The 27274-nt window shown below is 38.6% G+C and overlaps 2 protein-coding genes across 6 annotated transcripts in view; one reads left to right on the forward strand and one right to left on the reverse strand.

The window, feature by feature from the left end:
• LOC127377051 (macrophage mannose receptor 1-like) overlaps nucleotides 1-27274 on the forward strand; it is a 92728-nt gene that overhangs the window by 32978 nt on the left and 32476 nt on the right. The window lies entirely within an intron of this gene.
• On the reverse strand, nucleotides 883-27185 carry LOC127377052 (C-type mannose receptor 2-like). Of its 4 annotated transcripts, none has more exons than XM_051424618.1 (7): nucleotides 24970-25079; nucleotides 24016-24095; nucleotides 22792-22982; nucleotides 19271-19487; nucleotides 18261-18596; nucleotides 17044-17135; nucleotides 883-1140 (listed from the first exon to the last, which is right to left on the reverse strand). In XM_051424618.1, exons 2-7 carry the CDS (start codon nucleotides 24050-24052, stop codon nucleotides 1012-1014), a joined length of 1002 nt encoding a protein of 333 aa, XP_051280578.1. In that variant the 5' UTR covers nucleotides 24053-24095; nucleotides 24970-25079; the 3' UTR covers nucleotides 883-1011. The 4 variants fall into 4 exon arrangements, with proteins under 4 accessions (XP_051280578.1, XP_051280577.1, XP_051280579.1 ...); XM_051424617.1 differs by lacking the exon at nucleotides 883-1140 and adding an exon at nucleotides 15700-16504; XM_051424619.1 differs by lacking the exon at nucleotides 883-1140 and adding an exon at nucleotides 15700-16504 and having other exon boundaries at nucleotides 24016-24089; nucleotides 24970-25073.

Here is a 27274-nt window from a genome sequence, read left to right on the forward strand (position 1 = left end):
AATAAATGATCACACTGTGGCACAAACACAGGAGCAGCCACTAGAGGGCTCCAGCTGTCAGCAGTGGTAGTATTCAGAAGCCGTTAGTATTTCCATTGTTAACCTCTCCCTCTATCTACAATTTAATTCAAGTTACAGGCTTTTAAATGCAATAAAACAAGGCCATTCACCTTATACCCGGTCAGAGTGTTATTATGACATCCTTCAGTTTATCCCAAACGTTCAAAACACTCCTGGAGATACAGGGTTTTCACTGGACAGGAGAGGGTATGAAAAATTCTGTAAAGCTCAAACAATTAAGCCAATTAAATACGTTAAGACACATAACTCATTATGAAATGTTACTTTAACCATTCATTTTCACAATAACATAACTTTATTGAGTATTATTATCATTTCATAATGGCATTTTCTCCAAGGACACATTTATTTCACACTTTTTCATGATGTCACCGCCACTCACATGTGCCTTATCTAATCTTATATGTTATCTAATTTAATCTAATCTTATCATATTATATCTAATCTAATCTTATCTAACATACAGTGTCTTATTTTATCTAATCTAATCTGATAGTATCTTTAAGGAAGTTGATAGGTCACAAGCTGGCATATAATCATTACCCATATATCTATTATAATATCTACATATTCTGACTGAGGGCTGTAACTAGTTACCATTATTATTGATTATTGTTATCATTATTGATTAATGTTCTCATTATTGTCATGTCAGAAAATAATGAAAATGCCTGTTACAGTTTCCCACAGCCCAAGCAGATAAATTCAAACATCTTTTTTTAATTGATCAACTGCCTAAAACCCAAAGATATTAAGTTAATAACCATTACGATAAAGAAAAGCATCAAATCCTCCATTTAAGAAGCTGGAACCAGTGAATATTTGTTATTTTTGCTTGTTAAATAAAATTATGAATTGATTAACTGACTGATTGTTGCAGATATATTCTGACCCATTACATGAGGACTCCGATGAAAACAGACACAGCAATTAAAGCTCCCTCTTCTTCCTCTTCTCTGTCTCCTTCTCGTCCTTGTGGAAGATCTTTCCATCTGACTGCTTCCTCCAGCTCAGTTTGATGTCTTCATTCACCCCCTGGTCCTTCAGCCTCTGTTTGATCTGAGACACAGAACTCCTCAACATTATCACTCACACAGAGATTCATTCATTCATTATACATTTCTATATTTACTTATTGTTTTTTCTAAGATTGTGTTGACCTGTTGTAACTTTCTTCCCGTATTTCTGTCATGGCTCTGCTCCCCTCCTGCTCCCTTTGCTCCTCCTCCTTCCCTGTGTGTCTGATGAGGGCACGGCCTCCATTCTTCTCACCTGCTCTCAATCATTCATCATGCCTCAGCCTTCAAGAACCCCGGTCTTCCTCCCATTCAGTGCCAGATTGTTTCAGCCAACTTGGTGGTACTTTTGTGGCTCTTTCCAGTGTGTAGCTTGCTACTTCAAGTTAACTCGTGATTTACCTGTGCCTGTTCTCCAGTCTGACCACTTTCTCTCCTGAGCTCCAGGGATCCTCTCGTGCAGTTCTGTTTCCAGATTCAGCTCCCCAGTGCCTCCGTGTCTCCAGTGCCTCTGCCAATTCCCCAGCCTCTCGTGCAGTTCAGCTCCCAGAGTTGGCTCTCCAGTGCCTTCGTGTCTCCGGTCTCTCTTGCCCCTTCACCTGCCTGTCCCTGCCGTGGCCACCCCTCATCCCCCCCAGTGTGTGTGCGTGTGGAATAAAGACCCTTAAACCGTCCATCTTGTCTGTGTCTGCTCCTGGGTTCAGTCGACTAGCCTTGACAATTTCCTCTATTTTAAATGCTCTGGCTTTTCTACAGTATATGTATTTGCACAGATTCCTACATACATTTCCTTTCTTACTGGGGAAAGTATTTTAATGTATATAATTTATACAGCTTTTGAATATAATTTAATGTTATGTTGCTGTATTTATTTTAAATAATGTATCTGTTTCCAACCTCTTCAGACTGTTTTTCTACTGCTGTAACATGAACTTCCCCTCTGGGGATCAATAAAGTCTTATTTTAATTTGCATGGCAAGAATCATTTGTTTGTTCTGTGTTTGCATACAGCTCAAAAGGTCAAACATGATTTACCTGCTTCAAGGTTTGTTCCATCACAGCAGGGTCATTCAGATCCAGAGAGGAGTCTTTCACCGCACTCAGTTTTATCACTTGCTTTGTCCAAACTGTGAAATGTAATATTGACACTCCTTTGAATATAATCAATTTGACAATTCATTCAATTAATATAGATATATCATCTGAAATTGATCACCACTGCATGCTAACTTTCCAAACTATTTCCTGAAAATTATTAATGCTAAATTAAACCTAAATCTAAATCATGGGTGACCACTCACGTTTACTGTAGCAAATGAATTCTTTCCTCGCCCTGCAAGACCAGTCCTCCCAAACTCCAGAGCTGTCAAAGTTTGTCGACACACACGCCTCGTCCCCCGATTGGTTATTAGGTTCCCCTGTTTGCCAGTACCTGAATGAGGAGTTACTTCCATCTGACCACTTCCAGGAGTCCCTAAAAAGGCCGATCCAGACAAATTGTCCTAAAGGTACCAGCTCCTTCACCCTCTGGTTCTCTGCCATGTTCCTCACACTGGCCAGGTCTGTGTGGTGTTCTCTACAGTAGTTCTGGGCCTGGGTCCATGACATGGGATTGTTGTTGAGGACAAAAGTCACATTGGGCCCTGCAAAGAGACCACAGTGAAGTGCTGTGTTCTGTAGAACTACCATAACTTACAGTATGTCATGGATATTATACAGTATATTCTGCTTGGCAAGAGCCAAAGTGATGTACAGAAATCCAATCTGAGGCATTGCCATGATAAATCCACTTAGATCTACAGTGAAGAAATTGTTAGCTTAATAAATGCTGAGTTTATTTAGTTTACCCCCTTCTTCAGCCCTGAAATCCCCTTTCAGGGCTGAAGACACTGTTTGTTCCAGCTCTGCCCTGGAGCTGATCATGCTCGTTCTAGGCCATGCTTGAAATTCCACCAGAAGCGCCACAAGGACTGAGCGTTTGTACATGGTGCGTCAGCTCTACCAGGTGACCTACCAGGATGCCCCAAAACTGTAGTAACAACCAGGCATTCTTTGGAGGGAATGTAAAAGTATTAATCTGTTCCCAACAATATACAGTAGAAAATATGTTAAATATGTACATTTTTCATTGTTGAAAACATAAGTGTGTGACTCCCCTTCACATCTGTACACTTGGTTTCGACCCAGTAGGCCTACCCCTCGATCAGTGCTGTCATGGGCTTGATGACTTTTCAGGCACTCTTAGTGACTTTATTTCTACAAAGCCATCAGTAAAAAAATTGTAATTCAGACCCTCAGGGAAAAGACAAAAATATAGTTATTCATTCCCAAGCAGTGATGGTCCCTGCTCAATATGCTGCAATATGCTAAAGTTATTGTTTTTTCTGTGTGTCTTTGAAGGTGCCATCAGTAGCAAACCAGATTTGGAGCACCTGGGTCTGGCACTTATACTTACAGCACATTCTCCACATTTGTTTGATTTCTGCTTTGTTTTCACTTGACAACATTTTTACCTCATATTGCTCACACCGCCACATTTACATTACTGATGTTACTGACTGACACACTCCACACTGGTACTTATTACCTCAGTTGTTTTAGTTACTATAATGAATTCACTAATTTCTCGCCATCTATTGTGTTCTCCATATTTGACATGGCCTAGGAGCCAGGTTATGACATATTGTATATTTTGTATGGATTATGGAAATATTTGTATGCATTACTGATGCAAGTTTATTCTTTTATTTCACTGTGTCTGCTGACCATCATGTGAAATGAAGTCCATTAAAGAACTTTTGTGTCGTCTGTGGAAGAGTGAATATGAGCAGCCACAACCTCCATGTCTGAACACAAACTCAAAGTAACCAGAGCTGTTTCTTTAATCAATATGCATTAGAATTATTGTTCTAAATGATCTGTAGTAAAGATTCTCACCAGTGACATCAAAGCAGACTGATTTGGTGACATATGTGCAGAGGCCATCGCGCCAACGTCCATTGTCATGTATGGCAACACAATATTCTGCACTTTCGTAGTTGTCTGGTTGCCCAACCTCCCAGTTCCTGAACTCTGCCTCCCCGTCTTTGTAGAACATCTGATCTGCCAGTGACCACCTCCAGCTATTCCAGGCGTCATACAGCCCAATCCAGGCTCGCTGGAAACAACAGCATAACATTAGAATAACCTTAATTCTGATATAAAGAATTTGTTAATCTTGAAATTACCTTGCTAAAAGTAAACCTGCTCATGTTTTTATGTAAAGATCTGCCTATTTTGTTTTTACTGTATATTTTTAAATTGCAAGTATGAATCTGATCCTTTACCAAAACCCTTACTGATCATGTTTGTATAGTGTCCTGAGAGCTCAATGTATGGCAGCTAAAGAAATCACATGTAAATGGACTAAACATATACAAATGAAGAAAACATCCTCACCCATGTGACAACACGTGCACAGCATTTAGAAAAACAAAATGCTGTACAGAAACACTGCAAATTTTGGAAATAAGTTACAAAACTTAGATTTAATTCACAAACTGTTTTTTTAGTATGATTGCATCATTCAGGTATTGTGTACAATTAGCCAACATGCACAATAGCATCTGACTCTGTAAGTTTAAAGGAACCTTGATCAGCATTACTGGTAACACCAGTGATTACTATGTGTAATGTCAGAATGGTTCCTGAGAAAAAGGTCTATTGGTGATAATCAGCAAAAGGCTAATGCTAGGTTTGCAACATATATCTGTAATAATATCTGAATCATGCAAGCAGAAAATGATTGCCTGCAGATTATTGAACACCACTGACAGATTCAATAACATAATATCATTTTTACTGTCCCCTGTGAAACTGTTGTTTTCAGTTGTGATCTGTGTGACTTGCAGAATGTTTTTGTGTTTGGTTGTGTTTTCTCTCACAACTTTTTTCCTAATTGCTGTGCTGTGCAGTGTTGATTGATGAAGATTGAGTTGCAGTTTGTTGAACCCTGTGGGCCACCATACCTAAGTCTGACTGCGTTCATTTAAAGTGGCTGAAAGGGAGATATATATATTTTACAAACATCGGCTTGTCATTAAGAAATATTCATTAAAATAAACAATTGTGTGCCAAGTCTGCCTATTCTCTGTATCAGGTGCACAATTTTAAAAGTAGTTTTGATGTAAAAGAAAGAATAGTAAGTAGTGAAAAGTGCACTCACGTTGTTGTACTCAAAGATGGCCATTTTGCTTGAATCTATCATGTTGTTCAGGGTATTCACGTCGTCCATGTTGTCTATAGTGGCCAGGTCTGTGTAATGTTCTCTGCAGTAACTCTGGGCTTCAGTCATGTTCTTCAGGTCATAAATAAAATGGTACTGGCGTCCAGCAGTTGATGAGACAGCATACAGCCCTGCAGTGACAGACAGATTGATTAGATTTGGAATAAAAATCATAATATATCTTTACTTTGTAACATAGTTTAGTGTATTCAGATGTGTCATTGTCTTTATAGTAAAATCACTTGAGTATTGTTTGTTCATACTACGTTGTATATCTACTCCAGTCATTCTCAAAGAGTGGTCCACCTGTGGTCTGCCAGTGACCCCTAGTGGTCCGCGACTTGATTGGAAAATGTTGTGTTTTAAATCAAAAGTGTTTCTCAAACTGTCTTTGAATGATTACATATCTTATTTATGAGTACCATGTATGTACTGTTTTCAAAATTAAGCCAGTTAGTAATTACATTCAAACATCATAATACATTTGGCTGTTTGCGACTGTTTTATGACACTGCTACGCCACCATTTTATGATTCACGTCAAAAATTATCAGCGCATTCATTGACTATCTAACTGTAAAGATCATGGATTAAGATCAAGACAGGGTAAATTAAAAGAAAATCAAATGAAATGTCTGACACAACAAGTCATGGCAAGAGGCATTGCCTTGATGGGAGTGGTTCAACAGCAACAAATGCTTCAGCTAGCATTGAGTCCTGGGAAGATGGTTCGCCGTCAAACAAAATACCTCAAAGAGAATCTCGGCAAGAACGTGGAAAATACCACAGCCACTACATCAATTTTGGATTTTTTTTGGACTTACAAATAGCATAGTCTACTATGAACTGTTGTCATATATTGTTAAAGTAGGCCTATATTGTTTTGTCTACTGTGTGTATTAATCCAACTATTTATGGATGTCATGAATATAAAGGAAATGTGTTATGAGTTCTCATGAATCAGGAGGAAGTAATATATGACTGAAATGCATCATAATAGTACTCAAAGTTCGCATAGGAGTTTTGATGATGATATAATAGTGTACTGTAATAAACCAATACAAATAAATACAAAAAGTTTAAAATACTACCTGATGCAGCCGTGATGAGCAGAAGAAATGTGTCCATCTTTGTTGGCTCTTTGCAACTTCAGACAGTTTTCCTTGAAATAGCTTATAAGGTTGCACACACACACACTTGTACTTCAGTCTCATTTGACTTCGTGCAAATGGGTCTGTGGAGGAAGGTGTGGTTTGCACTCGGCTGCAGGAGAGGTTGTTGGGAAGGCTAATCTCAATTAAAGTTTTATGTTTCATAATATTGCGTAAGTGACTTTCCTCAGCTGACTTGTGTCTTTTGACAAGAACTCCAAACTATCCCTTTAACCATTATGACATTTCCACTGTATTAGTCATTGCATTGTAGAGCCACTTCCTGGTTCAGCTTGCCTGGACAGCACAGCTGAAATGATAATGAAAAATTATTAACAGCCTAATTTTAGTTTTTTCATGTTTTGCAATTTTTCATATTGGATGGGCAAATGATTAGCTTGTCTTGAACAACCTGATATTCTGCTCTTTTCTTGTGGAGCAGCTGTGACCGCAGTTTTTTCATGAAGTTTCTTTTCATGTGATTTTGTGATTTCAGATGTTTCATTGGACTCAACCCCATCAGTGGCACCAAGACGGCAAAGCTGGTCAGCCAAAGAAGTGGGAAGATGCATGAGAAGAAGAACAGCTCAGTCAATCCTCCCGTCCTTCCCCACTATATGAGTGGACATTGTTCTTAAAGGGACATTTTGCAGATTTTCAACCATATCTCTATCTATCCGAGTTAGGGATATAGTGTGAATAACGGATTTTAGCCGGCGCAGCTGCAAAATCTGTTGTTCTTCCGGCACCAGCCCCAGAGATATGGTGAACATCGGCAACAACAGCAGGCGTTTTTCACACTATATCCCTAACTCGGATAGATAGAGTTAAAGGGATAGTTCGGGTTTTTTGAAGTGGGGTCATATGAAGTACTTATTTATAGTTGGTGTGTTAGCTACATTAGCTGCTGCTCAGCGATCCCTCAGTTTGGAGAAGCAGAGAGCTGCTCCAGCACAGACGCTCAGCTTTGCACTGCAGTGAACGGAGTCCAGATGCAAAGCGAATTTTAACCACCTAAAACAATCTATATCAGTTCTAGTGTACGTTGTATAGAGAAAATTCACACCGCTTTACTTCTCCGTCAGACGGCCCTTTCCTTTGGCACTACATTTCTCAACCGTATAACTCACGTATTCCTACGCATACGGCGTAATACAGTGCGGCCGCAGCGGGCAAAGTTGCAATTATGCAAAGGAATACGTGAGTTATATGGTATAAGGGCCGTCTGACAGCGATGTAAAGCGGTGTGAATTTTCTCTATGTAACATACACTTGAACTGATATAGATTTTAGGTGGGACTTGTTTTAGGTGGTTAAAATTCGCTTTGCATCTGGACTCCGTTAAAAGGTTAAAAAGTGAGATTTAAAGGTGCTAGTAGGCAGATTTTGTTACTTTTGGACCAAGCCAGGCTAGCTGTTTCCCCATTTCCAGTCTGTGCTTAATTAGGCTAACCAGTTTCTGTCTGAAGCCTTATATTATTGTTATTTTATTCATGAATAAAATAATAATAATAATAATTGAGAAATTAATACCATACCATTTATGGGGATTCGAATTGAGTTCTGAAGGCATGTTGTAAAACTATTGAGTTTTAATAAAAGATGTTTTGTTGCAGCTCTGACTCTGGTTTTATTTAACAGGTGAAGAAAATCTAATGTTGATGAATTTTGGAGTAACAGCAAGCCTGGTCTCATTCAATATGCATATTTTGCAAAGCTGCTAATGTGAAAAACAAAAATTTACTGTAAAAACATTCTACAACAACATATTGTATTGTGAAGTATTAACAGCTATTTACTGGCAACTTTAGTTGCCAGGTAACCTCTGTAATTTGAATAGAATACAAGATAATGTTGTAAACTAGATTACAATTATTAGTTGTTTTTCCGAAAAAAACAACAACAAATTGCTTTATATACAACAAAAACCTGTAAAAGTTATCCTGTAATATACTGTAATCCTTTTTACAGTAATTAACAGCAATTTTACAATACTTTACTGGCAACTTTTTTTGCCAGGTATTTACTGTAAATTCTACAGTCAATTTGTTACAGTGTAGCATACAAGGACGATATTTTGATTTCAGAGATGGGGGGGAAGTATTTTTAATAAAACTCTAACTCTTTCAGTTCACTGTGTTTTCTAGTAGTTCTTCTAGTTTTCTATTGATACTTTTAAGTTTACTGTTCCCTTTTTTGGTTTGACTGGTTGTAAAGCATGTAGCAAAACATTATCACCCAGTTCTGTGTTTCACCTTTTTTAGTCAACTTCACTCCAACTCAGTACCACCAATTTTACACTTAAAACTCAAAGACACTTTACAAAATTATTGAAAGCTTTGTAATTGATGAGGAGGATCTTGAAGTGGATATGCTGCTTTATTGGGAGCCAGTGAAGGTGTTGCAGGATGGGCGTTTGAGTAACTTACACTTTGACTTCTAAAGAAGTCTCTTATGTCCACTTATCTTTTTTTAGACATCCTGGCTGCGCCTAATTACCAAATACACATACGCACACGCATGCACGCACATACGCACATGGACACCAATTCAAACGTTAATGTAAATGAAACCTCTGATATTACAATCCTTCTAGCTGACGTGACCCAGGCAGAACAAACGCCCAATTTACAGTGGCAGATTAATAAGGACTCCTGGGCAACTAGCAGACCAGTGTGCAAGCAAGATGGAGTGACAGCGGGGACGGCCAATCACACAAGAAACGGCAGAGCCAACCGAGGAGCTTGTGGGCGGGTCTAAACTAAGGGAAACAGGCTTCAGCTTGAGCGGCCCTTTTCCGCTTGGTCCTAGTGCTTGACGTGTCTCTGTTTACTATAGCGTAACATTCCGTTTCATCAGCTGGTTCTCAATAAAGCCTATCTTTGGAAATCATAACCAACCGAGTTTGTGTTCTGCTTGTGGGTTCCTCTGTTTAACACCCATTTCTTTAAAAACCCGTAGTTGACCTGCAGTCGGCTACCAGGAATAGTAGAGGATCTTCTTTCCGAAAGAGGTTTAATAAAAAGAAAGGAATACTAGTAGGTCATTGTCAAAATCACCCTTGTCCATCTTCAGAGTGAGCCCCATAGGTGCTGCCACAAGGAAATATTCAAACAAAATACTTCTCGTCATTGACTCCTAGCGATTCTTCCATTCCGAGCATAAATGGCTTAATTTCTCAAGAGCCGTTTTCCTTGTTCTATGTTTCAGTAGAATACGCAGTACCCAGTGGTTGGTGTATGGCTGGGAAAAGCGACATTACAGATGCCTTCAAGTCATACCACTTCACCATTCCCAATGGCATCTTTTCAGTGTAGATGGTCTTCTTAATTGTTTGTTCTAAATCTTCATGTTAAACTGACATTCGGTTGCCGCAGTAGCCCTTTTGACAGAAGCATTATGTTGGATTCTCTACACACCTGCAAACTCCTTTTCGTCTTGCATCTTTTAGATGATTTCATAGTAGTTGACTTTCCTTCGCCCCCGCCAGTTCACAGTATCTCTACAGTCAGAAGCTTTTCCAGGAGTTCCAGGCTAGTGTAGGCCCTTCTACGTGTTTGGCATAACCTTCGATAATGTGCTCATGCAAGCATCTCTGCACAAGACAAGCTGTCTCACATTAGAACAGCTATCAAATCCTGGTCTGCCGCCTCCATTCTCTCTAAAAACTTCTGTCTAACTTCGCTATGCGCATTATCCCTCATGTTCGTTCCTTCATATCACACTTGCGGGTTTAGGCTAAATCTGTTTAAAATCTTAAAATACTGCGACAATACTTAGACAAGGGCTGTTCTCAGATTTGCGGTTCTAGTCCTGTCCCCTTAATGCATTTAAATATTTGTATCTGCTGTCTAATTATATACTTGTTTTAGATTATTTATATCTTTCCTTGTATGGCAAATGTTCTTGCATGAGGTTTCACTAAGTTGTATATTCCCTCATGGCTTGAAGTGCTCATGGGAAATGGCCACACAGAGGCGGGTGCCTAGGCCAACACATAGCAGTTTCGTTTAACTAGGTAGTATATTCCTCTGGGGCCAAGGTGCTTCTGGGGAATGGCCACACGACGAACGGTGCCAAGGCCCACACATAGAAGATTGTTCCACTGATAGCGTTCCATTCTGTGCGGTTTCTGGGGTTTAAGGTATTTGCTCATTGTTATTGTATTACTTTATTAATCCCACAACGGAGGCATTCCCTTGTCACAGCAGCAATTACTTGAAATAAATACTATGGTATGGTGATAATTTGAAAAAAACTGAAACTACAACATTGATCAGGTGTTGTAGAGTCTGACAGCGGCAGGGACGAAAGACCTTCGGAACCTCTCCTTCTTACAATGTGGGTGTAACAGTCTGCTGCTGAAGGAGCTACTCAGGGACACCACAGGGTCATGTAGGGGGTGAGAGGTGTTGTCCATGATGGATGTCAGCTTCACTAACATCCTCCTTTCACCCACTTCCTCTATGGAGTCCAGAGGACCGTCCAGGACAGAGCTCACTCTCCTGATCAGTTTATTGAGTCTCTTCCTGTCCCTGTCCGTACTGCCCCCTCTCCAGCAGACCACAGTATAGAAGATGGCTGAAGCAACCACAGAGTCATAAAAAGTCTTAAGGAGAGCCCTGCTTAGGACCTCAGTCTCCTCAGGTGGAGGTGAATCTGGCCTTTCTTGTAGAGAACATGGGTGTTGTCAGTCCAGTCAACCACCTCACCAAGGCCCGTCAAGTGAGAGCATCGATCTATCATCCACAGCCCCCGGACCCCCTGCCCCAGCAGCATATCCGGTGCACTACTATAATGACCCACCCAACTAGCTTTTTTATTTCTGCCTTTCCACTTTGCAGGAAAGCCTTATTTGTTCTTGTTATGCCTTTTTAAATATTCCGTTGACTGTTTAAATTCAAGAGTCATAAGTTGTGAAATTCTCTGATACTCTGGTATTGGTGCATCCCTACAGGAAAGCATTATTTTGCACAATTTTTATGTTTTATAACAGAGTATTTAATTTTATGTAAAGAGGAAAAGGAAACAACCGTTATTTTATAACAAAGTTTAAACGGAATGTCAATTGCAAAGTTCAGAAATGTGCCTTTATAGATGGTAATCGCAACCCTCTTCTCTAAAGGTACTGGATCCAACATGTTTGTAGTTTGGGGGTTGAAGTATGGGCGCAGCTGGTCACAAAGGATATTGAAGGCCTCTTTGGGCATTCTAAAGTTGACGTACCAATCTTTCTCCAGGAATTTCTGGAGCACCTCTGTTTCCCAGAAGGAATGCCCACGCTCCCATGGAGTTCTCTCAATATACCATGCATTTACTATACAAGAGAGGGAAGGCAGTCAGTACAAACACATTGTGAGTTTGCAGTATTGACATTTTCTGCACATTTCTAAGGCACAGGGTACATGCAAATTGGTGCTTTGAAGGTGGCTACAGGGATGGGAAAAATTCACATTCAATTACTTTAATTCAAGGGTAGGCCTACATTTTATTACAAATTGAAGTACTGAAAAAATTTTGGCAGAAGAACAGTATCATGTCCAACCTATTAAGAAATCTTAAGGGATTATATATTGATTTGAAAGTTAACTAAACCCAGCCCTGACTGACACACAATGTCACCGACCACAACTACTAGTACTAGAAAACAGACGGCTGTCAATATTGCTTGCATTTGCCATCAGGAAGGTAAGGTAATAGCTAATTAATAGCTTGATAATAGCATGGGTGATGAGAGGTTATGCAAAACATATTGTTAATATTAACTAAGCCCTTTTTTCCTATTATTGGTTTGCCTGGTCTCTGTGTGTAATAATGCTTGTAGAACCTCAACCCTGTAATGCAAATTCTTTTTTAAGGACAACCTGGGCTACCAGAATAATGTATGCTGCAGTGATGCCACATGAATGTATAAATAACTATATGACCATAAAGACAAAAGAAAAAACAAAACGGAAGTTTTAGATATGGATATTTTTAATATATCATTATATATATTAATATATTTTTAATATAATAATAACTGGTGAGCCTGTTGAAAGATAGAAAAATGTTCCTTACCCCATGCTGCCATGCATGTAATCCATCTAATCATCTTTCGAGATTTCGCTCTTCTGATGGATTTGAGCTTGCTCTTTCTGTGAATAGGTCTCCATGTTGTGTACCTAGATGAGCCTCCTAAATTTGCACCCAAAATGCTGTTAAAACGTTCATTTATAATTGCCAACGCAGCCTCCATAATTCTCGACCGGGAAAAAGGCAGAATAAAGGTGCGGAAAACACAAAGAACCTTAAAAAAAACAGAAAACGACTCAAAATCACAGAGATGCCGATTCGCATGGGACTAATATTATCACATGACCTATATGGTAGGTCATCTGCGGTGGAATTTTTACTTTACAAATTACGGACATGGCAGATTAAGATCACAGACGACTTCCGCAATTGTTACAAATTACTAGAGGTCCCCAGGTAATACTAGTCCCGTGCTAATACGGCTTATAACAGTAATAAACATTTCAAACGTGAGTTGTCTGACTGAAGTGGTGCTAGCAGCATCTACGCTAACCTGCTTAACAGCCATTGTTGGAGAAAACATTCAATTCTCACCATAACCGTGGGAAGAGGGGGAGCTGGGGGCACACCCCAACCCTCGAGTGCCTGAAGTATACGATATTTTCATGCTTACTTTTTTTTTTTTTTTATGTATATATATCTATATATAGATATAGATATATATATTTGCTATGCCTTTATTAAGAGTCTTTATTCTTTATTTTAGTTTGAGTCTGGCAAGATGGATTCTCACATGATTTTGTGATCTCAGTCCAGGGTAAATAAATGTCAGCGTGAAGGTGAAAATCGTCAAGGATATGAACATGCTGGTGTCCTGTCCCACATTCATCCTCAAAGGCACATCAGAGCTTTTTTGCGTCCTCTTCTTATAGCCATTTTGAGACAGTGACTCCTTTATTCTGTATTTTAAACAGCAATTGAAAAGTCATATTACAATAAAATTTATTTTAATCTATTTTTAGGAATAACCACAATGTGCATAAAATCTGAGCAAACGCTTACGTTCACAACGCTGCTCTCTAGTGGTTAGGGGTTCAATCACAAGAATCGATAGTGTTTTTTTAGAATCGATACAGTATCAATACAATGTTTTTGATTTGTACCTATGTATGGGTCAACAGACATTGCTTCTTACAGTGAAATGAAGGCAGGGCTCAGTCTGCTTTAAATGACCCTCATGTAACCAAAGACAGCAAAGAGAAGCAGAAAGGCAGAGAGCTCAAGCACTAAACTTCACTCGTTAATATTCTCACCTCTGACATCAAAACAGACGGCCTTCAAAGGTTCTTCACAACTGTTGTCATTCCATAGTCCATTATCATACATCTCTGTGCAGAGTTCTGCACCTTTGTGGTTGTTAGGTTCTCGTGGCGACCAGTGTCTGAACTTCCCATGTTTGTAGAAACCTCCGTCTGACAGTGACCACTTCCAGCTGTCCATGTCATCGTACAGCCCTATCCAGGCTCGCTGAAAGCAACATTTCATTTGGGTTTCTTTAGCCTCTGTTGTAATATGACATATTATTTTACTTAGTTTAGCTTTACTTTGTGGCTTCAAACCTTTTGAATTTCACTACGACATTACTGTAAATTAAATCATAACTAAATTAGCAACAATCACAGTTAAATACATAATACTTCCTAACTGGCTGATTCCTGTGGTTACAGCTGTGTCACCTTTCCAAAATAAAACACCCTGTGCAGTCACCTGATTGTCAAAATACTAAAAGACTTAACTACGTAGCCTACTATCCATGGTAGAAGCACATAAATCAAGAAAAAAATGACCAAATCAACAAAAGCCTGAACAAGTCAACAAAATCAGACGGGCATAACCCTCCTTGCCACTGCCGCCAAGGGATTGCTCATGGTGGGAACTATTGGGTAAATCATTTTATAAAGATACAGTCTAGATCTACTCTATTTGAAGTGTCATTGAGATAACTTCTGTTATGATTCTGGTGCTATACAAATAAATTAAATAATTGAAACTGAAACACTCCTGGTCGGTGAAGCCATGTGGAGGACAGAATAAAACAGCATCACAGAGCCATGACCGGTGGAATTAAGGAGTTTAAAAAGTAAATTAAAACTAAATCCACTTTTTTGAGTTAGGTAATTACCTGTAGAGTCACTTTTTTGTTATCTTTCTGTAATACTACTTCTGCTACTAGTAAGCTCGTAGTTTGCCGTCTTCTGTTGGGAAGCAACTATGAGAAGTGGAGCTGGGAAACAGTTGAGGACAGATATTAAGATCTGCCTGAGATCATTGGCTATGTTGGTGCACCATTCTTTGTCTAACCTTGAGTTTCTCCCCAACCACACTGAAAAGAGTCTGTGTTAATGTGGGATTGGCCTGGGGAATCCAAGACCACCTTGGATCCTGTTCAACAGGAAAGCACCCATGAGAACGGGAGAAGCTTTATTTAAGAAATTCAGGCTCATACTACTCCTAGTAGGTTGATTGGATCTGGATAGAATTTGGTCAGAAGTCAATTAAGACACTGATGATTGTATGTTGAAACAAACATATGTCCATGTATATATGTGCATAGTAAACAAGCCTAGAGAGAAAACATTTCCATTTTCCACTGAACAGATAAAGTGGAGGTAAAATAACTGCTGCAGAAATCCACTAACATGAGGAATGTTAACACTCTGCATTCCTGATGTTAATGAACATTGTAATGTAACAAACTGCATTCCTGATGTCCAACACTGACATCACCTCCCTAAAAAATACATGAGATCATTCACTTAAATAAATTATCACATTGTGGCACAAACACAGGAGCAGCCACTAGAGGGCTCCAGCTGTCAGCAGTGGTAGTATTCAGAAGCCTGTAGTATTTCCATTGTTAACCTCTCCCTCTATCTACAATTTAATTCAATTTAAAGGCTTTTAAAATGCAATAAAACAAGGCCATTCACCTTATACCCGGTCAGAGTGTTATTATGACATCCTTCAGTTTATCCCAAACGTTCAAAACACTCCTGGAGCAGTTTTCACTGGACAGGAGAGGGGTATGAAAAATTCTGTGAAGCTCAAACAATTAAGCCAATTAAATACGTTAAGACACATAACTCATTATGAAATGTTACTTTAACCATTCATTTTCACAATAACATAACTTTATTGAGTATTATTTTCATTTCATAATGGCATTTTCTCCAAGGACACATTTATTTCACACATTTTCATGATGTCCCACTCACATGTGCCTTATCTAATCTTATATGTTATCTAATTTAATCTAATCTTATCATATTATATCTAATCTAATCTTATCTAACATACAGTGTCTGATTTTATCTAATCTAATCTGATAGTATCTTTAAGGAAGTTGATAGGTCACAAGCTGGCATATAATCATTACCCATATATCTATTATAATATCTACTATCTAATAATTCTGACTGAGGGCTGTAACTAGTCACCATTATTATTGATTAATGTTATCATCATTGTTGATTAATGTTATCATTATTGATTAATGTTATCATTATTGTCAGAAAATAATGAAAATGCCTGTTACAGTTTCCCACAGCCCAAGCAGATAAATTCAAACATCTTTTTTTAATTGATCAACTGCCTAAAACCCAAAGATATTAAGTTAATGACCATATACGATAAAGAAAAGCATCAAATCCTCACATTTAAGAAACTGGAACCAGTGAATATTTGTTATTTTTGCTTGTAAAATAAAATTATGAATTGATTAACTGACTGATTGTTGCAGATATATTCTGACCCATTACATGAGGACTCTGATGAAAACAGACACAGCAATTAAAGCTCCCTCTTCTTCCTCTTCTCTGTCTCCTTCTCGTCCTTGTGGAAGATCTTTCCATCTGACTGCTTCCTCCAGCTCAGTTTGATGTCTTCATTCACCCCCTGGTCCTTCAGCCTCTGTTTGATCTGAGACACAGAACTCCTCAACATTATCACTCACACAGAGATATTACATTCTGCATTGTTAGTCATATGTTCCTTCAACCAGTTCACTTGTTGTACATTTTAACTTTCTTCCCCCTATTTCTTCTATTGTAATGCTCTGGCTTTTCTCGGATTGTTAGATTGTATTTGCACATTTTCCTGCTGCATTTGATGGCAGATAGTTGAGTGCTGAGTGTTGACTCTTAACTATATGGCCTGCAGAGTGGCCCTACTAGACTCTTTATTTCAGCACATATGTATCTGCACAGCTTCCTACACAATGCTCAAGTCGTATATGGCCAAAGTATTGTAATGTATATAATGTATACAGCTTCTGAATATCATTTAATGTTCTTATGTTGCTGTATTTATTATTTTAAATAACTCTGTATCTGTTTCCAACCTCTTCAGGCTGTTTTTGTGAATTTCCCCTCCGGGGATCAATAAAGTTTTATTGTAATTTGCTGTAAATGTGGTTGTTCTGTGTTTGCATACAGTTTGAAAGGTCAAACATGATTTACCTGCTTCGAGACTTGTTCCACCACAGCAGGGTCATTCAGATCCAGAGAGGAGTCTTTCAGCACACTCAGTTTTATCACTTGTTTTGTTGTAACTGTAAAAAAAAAAAAAAAAAGTTCATATAATATTGACATTCAATGCAGGCCTCTTGCTTCATCCTGCCTTGGACCACTCCCAGACTGTTGAGGAGGGAGTCTATGTGCTGAGGAGTAGCAGTCTTTGTTTCCTTTGTTTGCTGTCATTATTAAGTTTTATAAATGTACATGTGCACACAGCCCTTTCCAAAAAAACTACCTGTTTCAAGTTGAAGGTCTGTATATTACAGCTGTGTGTCACACCTCTATTATACATCAAGGGGCCAAACACATTGTAAAGCTTTCTGTAACGGAAACACCTGTGTATCCTCACTCATAGCTCCTCTGGCAAGCCTCCTCTCTCCTCCAGATGCATTTTAGGAATTGAGATGCACTTGAAGATGTTGCCCTGAGATTGATTTCCAGGTCACATGCAGGAGGACAGCAGTGGCAGTTGACTGGGGTGGAACAAGTGGGGCTCTGACCAGTTATTCCCTATTTATGCAAAACACTGCATGGGATTTGCATATAATGTGGGGAAGACTTGTGGGTTCCCATAGAACCTATTTTCATTCAGATATCTTGAGGTCAGAGGTCAAGGCACCCCTTTGATAATGGAAAAAAAAATTGATTTAGCCTCCTTCCCAACATGCTAGCATGACATGTTTTTACCAATAGATGTATTAGCTTTAAAACAGAGCCTGCGAAGAGGTGAAGATAATAGGGTGGCACTTGGGTTGGCCAATCAGATTTCAGGTATGGTCAGAGCCATCACAGGTCCCCCCTCTGGATACGCCCCTGGAGGACGGAGAATAGAAGAGAAGAGGAGGCACCAAACAGAGAATGAGAAGAGTCTACAGTATGTTAGAGCCTCGCTTCAGCTCACTGAAGAGTCTACTCAGCCAGTCTTGCTGCCAGCCTGTTAGTTGGTTTGCCTGTCTGTCTGCCAGAGTTCCCTACACTGGTTCTCTCTGCCTCCAGGATCACCTGTCTGCCAGCTCTCCACACCAGTTTGCCAAGATGATCAACATCATCAGTGTTAAAATCTATTTTCTGTCCAAAGACATTCTCATTTTGGACATTGGATGTTAAATTAAACCTAAATCCAAATATAAATACTAATTGAAACATGGGTTACCACTCACGTTGTCTGTAGCAGATGAATGCTCTCTTCTGGTCACAGTTCCAGTCCTCCCATCGTCCAGAGTGGCTAAAGTCTGCTGCCACACAAAGCTCGTTCGGACCGTTAGGCTCCATTGGTCTCCAGTACCTGAATGAGGAGGTACTTCCATCTGACCACTTCCAGGGGTCCCTGTAAAGGCCGATCCAGATGTCTTGTCCTGAAGGTACCAGCTCACTCACCTTCTGGTTCTCTGCCATGTTCCTCACAGTGGCCAGGTCTGTGTGGTGTTCTCTGCAGTAGCTCTGGGCCTCAGTCCATGTCATGAGATTGTTGTTGGGGACAAATGTCACATTGGGTCCTGGAAAGAGACCACAGTGAAGGGTTGGGCAGAGGTACCATAACATACAATTTTCCATCCATGCTGCATCTACGGTTGTCCTCCTGCAGTTAAGGATAGAAATATCCTTGAAATCAACCCTGAATTGATGCATATTTTATGTTGTGTTAATGTTTCTCAGACCTGTTGAACACATTCAGCTGTTTTGTTTCTTACTGAATCTGAGCATGAATGTGAAATTGTTGCAGATTCCTGTACGACCCAGGAAGTTTTCAGCCATATTGTACATATTGTCTTCATTTTTCATATTTGTATATATATTATATATTTAATCGTCTTCATTTTTTAAAAATATATTTCACATGGAGAAGTACGTACATTTTACCGCATATAATTCCTGAAATATGTGTACGCACATTTCACCACCGTTTAGGCAACTTTTTTGTACGTAGCAACCTTTATAAATGACCCTGCTCCGTCCTTCTATCCCTCCTGTGCTGTATTATTATCGCCATATAAGTCATCAGTAAAACACTTTGCACCGTATGAAAGGTGCCATACAAATAAAGTTTGTTTGATTGACTGACTGACACTTTATAGTCACATATAATGAAAGCAAAGAGGCGAAGAGAAGCAGAGAAAAGTTCAAGAAACTGAACTAATATGTTTTTAACTTCACTGGTTAACATTCTCACCTCTGACATCCATGCAGACAGACTTGTACTGTTTTTTACAATTGTAGTCGTACCACAGTCCATCCGTATTAATTATTGTGCATGGTCGATCATACACATTGCCTGGTCGTCCAGGATACCACTTTCTGAACTCAGTCTCCCCGAGTCCGTAGAAACTTCTGTCTGACAGTGACCACCTCCAGCTGTCCACGTCATTGTACAGCCCGATCCAGGCTCGCTGAAAGAAATATTAGATTTTTTTGCTTTAGCCTCAGATGTAACATAAAGCATTAGAGTCTGCTTTAGCTTTTAAATATTTGTACATAAAACGTTCATTGCCTATCAGTCTGATCCTCTACGACTTTATTTCAGTATTTAACAGTTGCAGACCTGCCAACCTTGGGAAAATGTTTTGAGTACCACAATAGTACAACTCTTACTTATTTTAAAAATAAATGTATTTATCTTTACTCCATTAAAATTATTTCAGTCGAGCTTCAACTTTAAAATGCTGCTTACATGTACGTTTATGAAAATATAACTCTGTAAATAGGGAAAGTTTGTATTACTATAAATGCAGAACTTTTACTTTGAGTATGTAACTAATAAACAAATAATGGAGAATCTTTACATTATTGTTTTGCTACTTTTACTTAAGTCAAATATCTCAGTACTTTTTCTAACACTGGTTATAGACTACACACACATATGGGGTGACGTTTGTAAAGCGGCTCACACTGAAAAAAACAGCAACATTTTGTCACATTTAGCTTCAAACAATGTTTAAAAAACTGGTATGAATTATTGAGGGTCACTTTTTTGCACATTTACAACAATATTTGTCAACTTAGAGATATTTTAAATAGTTGAATCCAAATATTAAATGTTACACCTAAATGTTAAATGTTAAATATAAATGTTTCGGGTGAAACTAAATATTACTAATATGCAAATTCAAAAATCTGGTAACTGGAAGTACCAAAATAAAAGCTTGAGGAAGTCAGTGTGTGTTTATAGTGTCAAATAACAAATAAAAACCATCTCATCCGGGAAAATGGACTCTTGGACATGGATTATCGTGATAATAACTACCTAAAATAATAAACACGATTGGAGAAACTATATTTGAAGAGTACTTTGAGTTTTTAGTGTCACTTTTATGAAGAGTGCAGGGCTTATGACCCTGAGGCGGTTGCTGTCGCTGTTGAAAAATTTTGTATAGCCGCCAGAATGGCTCTGCTGATGTTCTCAGCTAACGCCGATTTGTTGGACATTTTCGCAGAGCAACCATCGCCGACAGTACCCTACCAGTATCGTACCTGGTGGTGGTGGGTGGGGGTAGGCTCTTGCTGGCCTTTTTTTTCGTCGTGACGGCATTATCTCTGTGATCGATTATTCTGGGCTTTCGGTGAAGCGAGCGGTGGAAAAACAGGTAGGCGACAGTACTGTTTGTACGGTTTCTGCACAACGTATGAGTTGAAAAGGCATGTTGTTGTCAAGTAAGGGCCCTGATCATGTTGCACAGACATTTTAACTGCATTTTGTGTCTGTTAAGAGGAGCAAAAGACAATCTTTAGGATATGCCCCCAAGAAGTGTATTATAACTAACTGGGAGCTCTGGCCATTAGCTGCAGGATCTCCAGTTTGCTAGAACCGACAGTACTCTGTGACCTCTAGTGATCAAGACTAGGGTAAAAATCTGCCGAAGTTCCCCTTTAAGCCTGACACTCATTTGTCCTCCATTTGAGAAAATAACAAAAAAGGTCGCCTTTTGACACATTACCTCGTTAGTTTAATACTTATTGGCTAAAAATGTGTGTCAAAAAAGCTGTGTCAAAATAAGTAATTTCATTGGTTACATTTTCATGTGGTGACCAACACATGGCTAATTTTAATATTCAAATGAGCCATGTGTTAATTGCCTCTCACCAGTTGCTACCACCAGGCTGTCAATCAAACTCTCAGCCACAGTGAAGGTAAAGTGAGCTAACCTGGGTTGTTGGACTTAAATTCTGAAAATGCTCATACTCAGATGTAGATAGGCAAAGCCTAAACATCTGAAACAGAAGGTGCTGCATTTTTTTTACCCTTTATCCATCCAGATAAAAACATTTAGAACAGTTTCTGTATGATCAAAGTACTCTTCAAATACAGTTTCTCCAAACATGTTTATTATTTTAGGTAGTTATTATCACGATAATCCATGTCCAAGAGTCCATTTCCCCGAATGAGATGGTTTTTATTTGTTATTTGACACTATAAACACACACTGACTTCCTCAAGCTTTTATTTTGGTACTTCCAGTTACCAGCTTTTTGAATTTGCATATTAGTTAAATATTTTGTTTCACCCGAAACATTTATATTTATATTTATATTTAGTATTTAGATTTAACATTTAGATTTAGATTTAGATTTAACATTTAGATTTAACATTTAGATTTAACATTTAGATTTAACATTTAACATTTAACATTTAGGTGTAACATTTAATATTTGGATTTAACTATTTAAAATATCTCTACGTTGACAAATATTGTTGTAAATGTGAAAAAAGTAACCCCTCTAAAAAATTCATACCAGTTTTTTAAACATTGTTTGAAGCTAAATGTGACAAAATGTTGCTGTTATTTTCAGTGTGAGCCGCTTTACAAACGTCACCCCCACACACACACACACACACAGTCTCTTGTGCTGGACGTTGCTAGGAGTTTCTTGGACGTTGAAGACATATCTGGAGAAGATCTAGATGTTACTTGAGGGAAGGGTTTTCATCAACCCAACATGGATCTGAGTTATAAAATGAACAATGTCCTGAATGGAGTCACTGTGGGTGTGGGTTGTACTGTGAAACTGTTGAAATCCAGTAGTAATGCAACATTTATGGATGCCAACCGCCTTAAGACTCCACAGAAGAGTGTGAACTTGGTTTTTTAGTCCTGCCATGATCTTCTCCTCTTTGGGTGCAGTAATAATTAATGCCATGAAGACTATGAAAAGTCACATTTAACAATCTGCGACAGTATAGTGTAACGTTACTTTGCCAAGTTTGAGGCAGGTGAACAAGCAAGCTAGCTTGCAAAGGGAGCATACCTATGTTCCCCGGGTTCTATGTTCCCTGCTTTGTATGGGATCGGGGAACCCTAACCCCAACACTAACCTTAGCGGGGCACATAGGACATGACCCCCTTGCAAATTAGCTGCGTGGCATCATTAATGTTAATTAACAGCTTCAACTCACCCCAGTTTACCTTTGCTAAGGAGTTAAAAGACTGTCCTCACTAGAGGAACAGCATAACCGTAAAACAGTATCTAAAGTAGTTAAACTTAAAGCCCCAGTTTGATTAGACACAACATTAAAGTGCTGCTAACAGTGTTTTCTGAAATGTAGTGGAGTACAAAGTATCAGTAAATGGAAATACTCAAGTAAAGCACCTCAAAATATTATTACAGTTTATCAACTTACTTTCCATCAACCTGCCTGTCACTTACATAATTGTCAAAAATGGTTTTGAAATGAAATAAAGACAAAAGTGAACTCACATGGCTGTATTCAGAGTAGACCATTTGGCTTAAATCTGCCATGTTGTTCAGGGTATTCACGTCGTCCATGTTGTCTGTAGTGGCCAGGTCTGTGTAATGTTCTCTGCAGTAACTCTGGGCTTCAGTCATGTTCTTCAGGTCATAAATAAAATGGTACTGACGTCCAGCAGTTGATGAGACAGCACACAGCCCTGCAGTGACAGACAGATTGATTAGATTTGGAATAAAAATACTTATATAATATATCTTAATTCAATTCAATTCAATTTTATTTGTATAGCGCCAATTCATAGAAAAAGTTACCTCAGGACACTTTTCAAATAGAGCAGGTCTAGACCGAACTCTTTATAACATTAATTACAGAGACCCAACAGTACCACCATGAGCAAGACCTTGGCAACAAGGGCAAGGAAACACTGCCTGTTAAAAGGCAGAAACCTAGGACAGACCCTTCGGCTCTAGGTGGGTGTCTTTTATATATATATATATATATATATCAATGCTATCTTCAAAGCCACCAGAGTCAATTGACAAAAAGAGTAATTTTACAGAACAAGGGAGTTGTTGGTCTACCGCTCGTTTGAACTAATGTTTCTGTGGATTGAGGCAGTGGTGGCCTTGGAGAAGGCAGTATAAGGCTTCAGTTGTTCATTAGAAATGGCTGTGTGACAGCAAGGTAAAGATATATAAATCCTATATTGTATTTGTCCAAATGTAAGTCCAAAGCATCTCAATCGCCCCCTGGTGGCTGACTGCAGCATAGGTCATAAAGTCAGCTGCCTCCATGTTAGCAGGTCAAAAAGAAAAAAGAAAAACACGTCAAATACATTTTTTTGTAATTTTAGGTAGTTGTTATCCCGTTGGAAGGCGCTTCATTGCAGCCTTTGCCTTAACACCGGAGAGCGAAACTCCCTCCAGACAACAGCAAGGTTAATATATTACAGAGAGGGTGTGTTATTTTATACTTTATTGTTTAAAGCATACAGTTTAACTTTAATTAAGGCTGCTCCAACTGATATATATGTCACCACACAGATTTACTTAGACAGAACGCATGGTATATTAACAGTCAGCCATTTTAACATTTGCATAGAAACAGAGAGAGAGAGAGAGAGAGAGAGAGAGAGAGAGAGAGAGAGAGAGAGAGAGAGATTATATTAGATTATATAATAATGTACTGTAATAAAACAACATAAACAAATATAAAACATGTGAAACACTTGCCTGATGCAGCCGTGATGAGCAGGAGAAATATGTCCATCTTTGTTGGCTCTTTGTTTGTTTGTTCTGAGGTGTGACTGCAGCTGTTCAAATATATTATCAGGCTGTACATAAAAATAACTTACAGTACTTCAGTATCATCTGGTTTCATGGAAACAGTTATTTACATATTAGGTAAATAATGTAAATCTCATTTCAGGGATCTCAAACACATCTGATACCATTTTGTTTTTCTGCTACTCTAGTAAATGCTCATTAATCATTTCAAGGCAGTGATATATCACATTTATATAGCTTCATTCTGAAATCACTTTATGTTTCCATACAAAAATGTTTGTCATGATTATTGATACATTCAAACATACAGGATATCTGTACAGTGTAAATATTTGGAACTGGTAGCTTTCTATCTGAACAAACAGCTCATTCATTATGTATCTGTATCTGCATCTGTAGCTATAGTTAGAGAATTTTGAACCAATTCATGTTGTAGATGTTGAGATATTAGAGATAAGTGGAAACTTATCCAACGACACTATCATGGCTAAAATACAGAGATAGTGAGACAGGAAGTACAAGAAGATCAAGCAGGTCAAATCATTCACTCATGAACTGAGCTGGAAAATTTTGACTGTAACTCTGTACTGAGAAAGAGGGATATAATTTTTTTTTAAAAAAAAAATTAAAAAAAAAAAAAAAAAAAAATTTTTTTCATTTTTATAAGCGTTGTAATCAAATCATTCTCAATCGGTTAGGCATGAAAGATATTTTGCTGAGATTCGCGTTTGGATTATGAAATTTTAACTTAAATCTGTATTAACAGGTATATTGAGGGCACTAAAGAGTCATTGTAAGAATTTGTAATTTGAGGGCAGAAACCATACATTTTGTGTGAGGTGTGTTTAGAAGTCGTGGATGCTCACAGAAGCTCCAGAGGACCCGAAACATGGAACTTACTGAGAGTCTCCTCCAGTTCATCGGCTCTTGGTCCTCCTCCTCCTCCTCCTCCGTCTCTCCACTTCTGACTCTCTCCTTACTGTCTGATTCCAGTGCAGTCTCCACATTCTATATAAAACAATGTTAACTTTTTGGATACTGAAATTTTAATTGGTGAGATCTGGAATAAAGACTTGAGAAGTAAAATGTTTGTGTGGTTTATTCTTTACAAAGAAGGTCAAACAGTCATACAGAGTGCACGCAGTCTGCAGGAGTGTGACAACCAACAGGATGAAACAGAGCTTATCTTATAGTACTGTATGAACAAGCTTGTGGTCAACACTTCCTCATACAGGCGAGTACAGAAGTGCAAAGAGTCACTTTTTACCTGCCTCATCCAAGTGCTCATATTACTACTTTACATATACAGACGGAGGAACTGCCTCTTGATGAGACAGCATACAGCCCTGCAGTGACATTACATTTCATTACATTTAACAATATTCAGGTGTGTCATTGTCTTTATAGTAGAATCAGACTTGTAACTGACTGTAGTTAAGTCCTCAGTACTATCATACTGAAATATTGTATGAAACTGACAATACCTTTTATGTAAAATAGGGATGGATTTTGGGGGACTGAAGTGAACTATTCCTGATTTGCTTTCATTTAGAGGTTCTTCACCCTAAAACATGAGCTGTAAGCTAAACTATATGACTGTGCTGTGATGAAACTCTTTAAATCTGGTGTTAATATTGACATTCTAACCAGCTCAACATGCCATCTACTGTTTTAAATCACTCAGTCCAATGCTGACAGTCGTCTGTTTACGTCATTACATTGATATAAAATCAGTGTTTTTAATCAGAGGAGGGCGGCCCACCTTCCCCAGCCTCCGCTTTGAGTGGGAGTCTGTGAAACCACTGCGCTCATTTTCAAATGTATACTGATGGAGATGCATCATTCACAGTTTATGCTGGTTAGTGCTAATCTCTACTTAGTATTTGTATATTCTGGCGCAGTGGTTCAGACTTGTGCTTTAGATGCTGTAGAGGCACCAACAGACTGTAATCTTTACCTTGATAGTTCCACTTTAAAATGAGCTCAACCTGAAACATCTGGAGCAATAAAATGCAACATACACATTAATGCAGCAGTAATATTAATCCAAAAAGTAATATCTGATAGTAAAACACTGACAGGGAACATTTTACTGCACAATGAGTACTTTAAGGTGGTGTCAGTGGGGATTGTTGAGTCTCTTTCCCAGGTGGTAACATCCTGACGCTTTGGATTGTGGGAAACAAACAAAGTAGCTGGGAATGAGCCAGGTCGAGTTCGTGCTCCCAACAAATGAAGTTTTATAACTAGGTTCAGGAACAAAGACCACGCCCTGCACTCATCTCATTTCCGCTCAAACTTACTTAAGCACACCTTATCTGTTCACTCCCTCCTTGACTCATTTTCCACATCCCTCCCCCCAAACCCTTTCTTTTTCTCTCTCTCTCTCTCTCTCTTACAGGAACCACTGGGGGTTTCTACAAGAGATACGAAAAGACAGCCTACCCCACTCAGAGTCTCACATCCCACTCGGTTTCCTCTTACATCACGGCGAACCCCTCCATCCCTTCATCCCTCAACCCCCTCCCCTCATCCCTCAGTATACCACATCTGTTCACATTCGTCCATTATGTGCAATAAACTTCTTATTTCATACATTCGATGCCGTGGTCGTTGTTAGTGAATCAACTCTCTTTCTCCAGAATGACTGACCACACCTTTAAAAACATGTTGCTGTTAACATAAACTTTACTTAATAGATTTTAAATGCAGGACTTTTACTTCTAATGGAGTATTTTTGCATTCTCTTATTGGTACTGAGTAAAATCCTTCCGTCTGCGTATGTTTGGTTGATTTATCCCCAATTATATTTGAAAAATGAGAGCTGTGATTGGTTCAGGCTTTTCTCAAACACATCCAAGGTCTTTGTGTTTGGGTTTAAAAGTCAGTTCAGCATCAAGAAATATTGAAAAACACAATGATGTTCAATCACTGGATAAGTATTATATACAGTAACTGTCGTACATCATAATAGTGTTACAGTATGATGACTGCTTTGTAGCCACAGTGATATGGTAATGTAGAGTAATAAAATAATTAAAATATATTTAAAACAAATAAGACACTTGCCTGATGCAGCCACAATGAGCAGAAGAACTATGTCCATCTCTGTTGGCTCTCTGTTTATTCTAAAGGTTTGACCTCAGATGGGAGGATGTGGAAATATTAGGTTGAACATTATTTGACTTCATGCAAATTGGTGGGA

The sequence above is a fragment of the Dicentrarchus labrax genome, unplaced genomic scaffold (assembly GCF_905237075.1).
Source record: "Dicentrarchus labrax unplaced genomic scaffold, dlabrax2021, whole genome shotgun sequence".
In the NCBI taxonomy this organism is placed as follows: Eukaryota; Metazoa; Chordata; class Actinopteri; family Moronidae; genus Dicentrarchus; species Dicentrarchus labrax.